Source organism: Sorghum bicolor, chromosome 9 (assembly GCF_000003195.3).
Source record: "Sorghum bicolor cultivar BTx623 chromosome 9, Sorghum_bicolor_NCBIv3, whole genome shotgun sequence".
Taxonomy (NCBI): Eukaryota; Viridiplantae; Streptophyta; class Magnoliopsida; order Poales; family Poaceae; genus Sorghum; species Sorghum bicolor.
The window spans coordinates 9,147,328-9,149,841 of record NC_012878.2 but is presented as its reverse complement, the minus strand read 5'-3'; the positions used below and the strand labels follow the sequence as shown (position 1 = coordinate 9,149,841).

Genomic DNA, 2,514 nt, shown 5'->3' with positions numbered 1-2,514 from the left:
AAGTATTAGAAGTTTCGTGTGTAGTATCTACATTTAACAAAAATTAGTTCTCTTTGGCATCTCTCTTATACTGAATTTTATTGTCATAGTATGAACCCTGAATTGCATTGTCCCTCTTACACTGAAATCAGGCCAACTGAACCGAGAAACATCACTAGTGATAGTTACACTGCTATCGCCAAGAATTGCGCTCCATGTTTGCGACCAAACGAACTGATTATGTCTGGTACTAACAATATATGAGAAACTTCATCAATTGACGAAATTTTGTGGAAGAACAAATAGGCAAGCACAGCAAGCTGTTAAGTAACTCAGGCCTGATAGAACTAAGATTTTCAGTAAAGCATTCTTTTGCTACTATTCCTACACAAGAAACTTTAAAAAAAAAACATAATAACAATAGGAAATTAGTGACAATATGTAGGTACAGTTACAAACATGGCATCAGACGCAAGATAACACAAAGAGATTCAGATTTAAACCAAAACATGCTCATATATCACATCCTCCTGAAATTAATGTCTCAAATTGATCAGGCGTTGTATACAGCCAAAAAACTTTAGAGTAGAGGATTGTGCAGTATACTGATAGTCAGTTATAATACATTCATGAAAGGTATAAAACCAGCAGTATCTATAATGCAAGAAAAACGATACAAAGCAAACGAGCAGGTCACAAGATATTCAGTACTATTAACCATATGTTGATTATGTTCACAAACCAAACCTACAGTTTTATGGCGCTCGAGAACAGGATTAGCGGATGATGAAGCAACTGATGTCAAGCACTACTGCAAGAAATTAGCAAACAATGCTGCCAACAGATTATACTGAAATCACATTCCCCCTGACGTTGGCGTCAACTGTGCTAGGCTTCTAGTGGTGGTGCCGATGCTGATGACGACGCCTCTGGTAGTGTCTCGTCGTGCGCCGGAGGCAGCAGCGCCTCCAAATCCGGCGTCGACGACATCCACGGTAACTGCGGTAGCGCTGGCGCCGACACTTCGGGTGAAGGTCCTGGCGACGATGGCGGTGGCCGCTTCCACGGCCGCACGGGATAGGGAATCTGGCGGCATATTGGGCAGGACGTTGTCAGCCCAGTTTGAAGCCATTTGTCGATGTCCTTCTCGCACTTGACGCTGCCACCGCAGTGAAACGCGTGGTCGCACGAGAGTGTGCGGACCTTGTCGCCGGCCTCCATGCTGTCTTGGCACAGGGTGCAGGGGTAGTTCAGCTTCCGCCTCAGGGTGGTGACGCCGCCGAGCCTGAAGAGGCGCATCCGTGGCGATTGCCACCATGCCTTGACCTCGATGGTGCACACGAAAATGAAGACGACGCACACGACCACGGCGACAACGACAAACAAGAAGACGAGCACGGTGCGGCCGGCGATGGCCATCCAATAGCTGAGGTCGGCTGCCATCGGTCCTTCGCTCCCTTGACACTTTCGTCTTCTGCTCTTGATCGCTCTCTCTTGCTCTGGCTACCTCGCTCGCTCTATCACTTTGTTTTTTGGATTGTGTTGTGCTCGTTTGAAAGTTGAAACTGAAAGGCTGGCGGCTGGCCAAATTGGCGAGGCGGCAGTCTGGCACAACTATTTGTATAGGGAGGATGTTGAGCTACTGATGAATCGGTTAGTTAGTTCGTTACAAGGTGAGACCTGCGGTTACACCCCATGGCGGCAGTTGAAACTGGAGTAGGAAGGGCTAAGGGCCGAGGCATGGAAAGGGCACGGCAGATCATTCGAATGCTGGGCTTATTGCAGAGATTAGCGAGTTTGTTTTGAAAATGGTTAGAAATTTGATGGCCGAGCAAGTTCAATACGTCGACCACCCACCACAGCACAAGTACATCTCCGCGGCACTTGTGCCTTCCGCTACAAAACCGATAGAGGATGTTTTGCCCGTCTTGTCTGCGATCACCGCGCCTCCTGTCTTTGCTCTGACCATCGGCCTGTAACTCTAAACTTATCTATATGACTATATCTATCTATCTATCTATCTATCTATCTATATCTTTCTCGAGCAATAGAGCTACCGGTATATCTATATCTATATCTTATCTATATCAATAATGATATAATAATAATATATCTATACCTATCTATAAAGAGCGAAAATTTCAGTTTGCCAAATATTTTCTTCTGCCCCTAATCCTGTCCGTGTTCGGTTACTGATCGCCTCCTCGGTCCAACGTTTCTAGAAGGGAAAAAACAAAATAAAAAACATTTTAGGGTTCTTAATGCAAAATCCCAGAATCGTTACCATGGAAGGTAGAAAAAAATAAAAAAAATTCTAGGGCTCCCAATGTAAAATCTCCAATTTACTTTTCTTTTATTTTTTAAATCGGCTAAAAATTAATAAATACATAGTAATTCATAGAAAAATCTAAAAATTATAAAACAAATTTTGTTCATCTCTACATATGTAGATCCATGCAGTAAACAAAAAATATCACAAATTTTAGTACACTTTTTTTTGGAAATGCTTGCCTATGCTTTTTACACTAAAATTAA

The 2,514-nt window shown here is 43.3% G+C and overlaps 1 protein-coding gene across 1 annotated transcript; it reads right to left on the bottom strand.

Annotated features, from left to right (window-relative positions):
- Positions 868-1,422, bottom strand: LOC8065917 (putative RING-H2 finger protein ATL69). The gene has a single exon (XM_002439379.1). The coding sequence runs from the start codon at positions 1,420-1,422 to the stop codon at positions 868-870; it is 555 nt and encodes a 184-aa protein (XP_002439424.1).

Coding starts and splice junctions, on each gene's coding strand:
- LOC8065917 (XM_002439379.1), bottom strand. CDS start 1,422: ATGGCAGCCGACCTCAGCTATTGGATGGCCATCGCCGGCCGCACCGTG.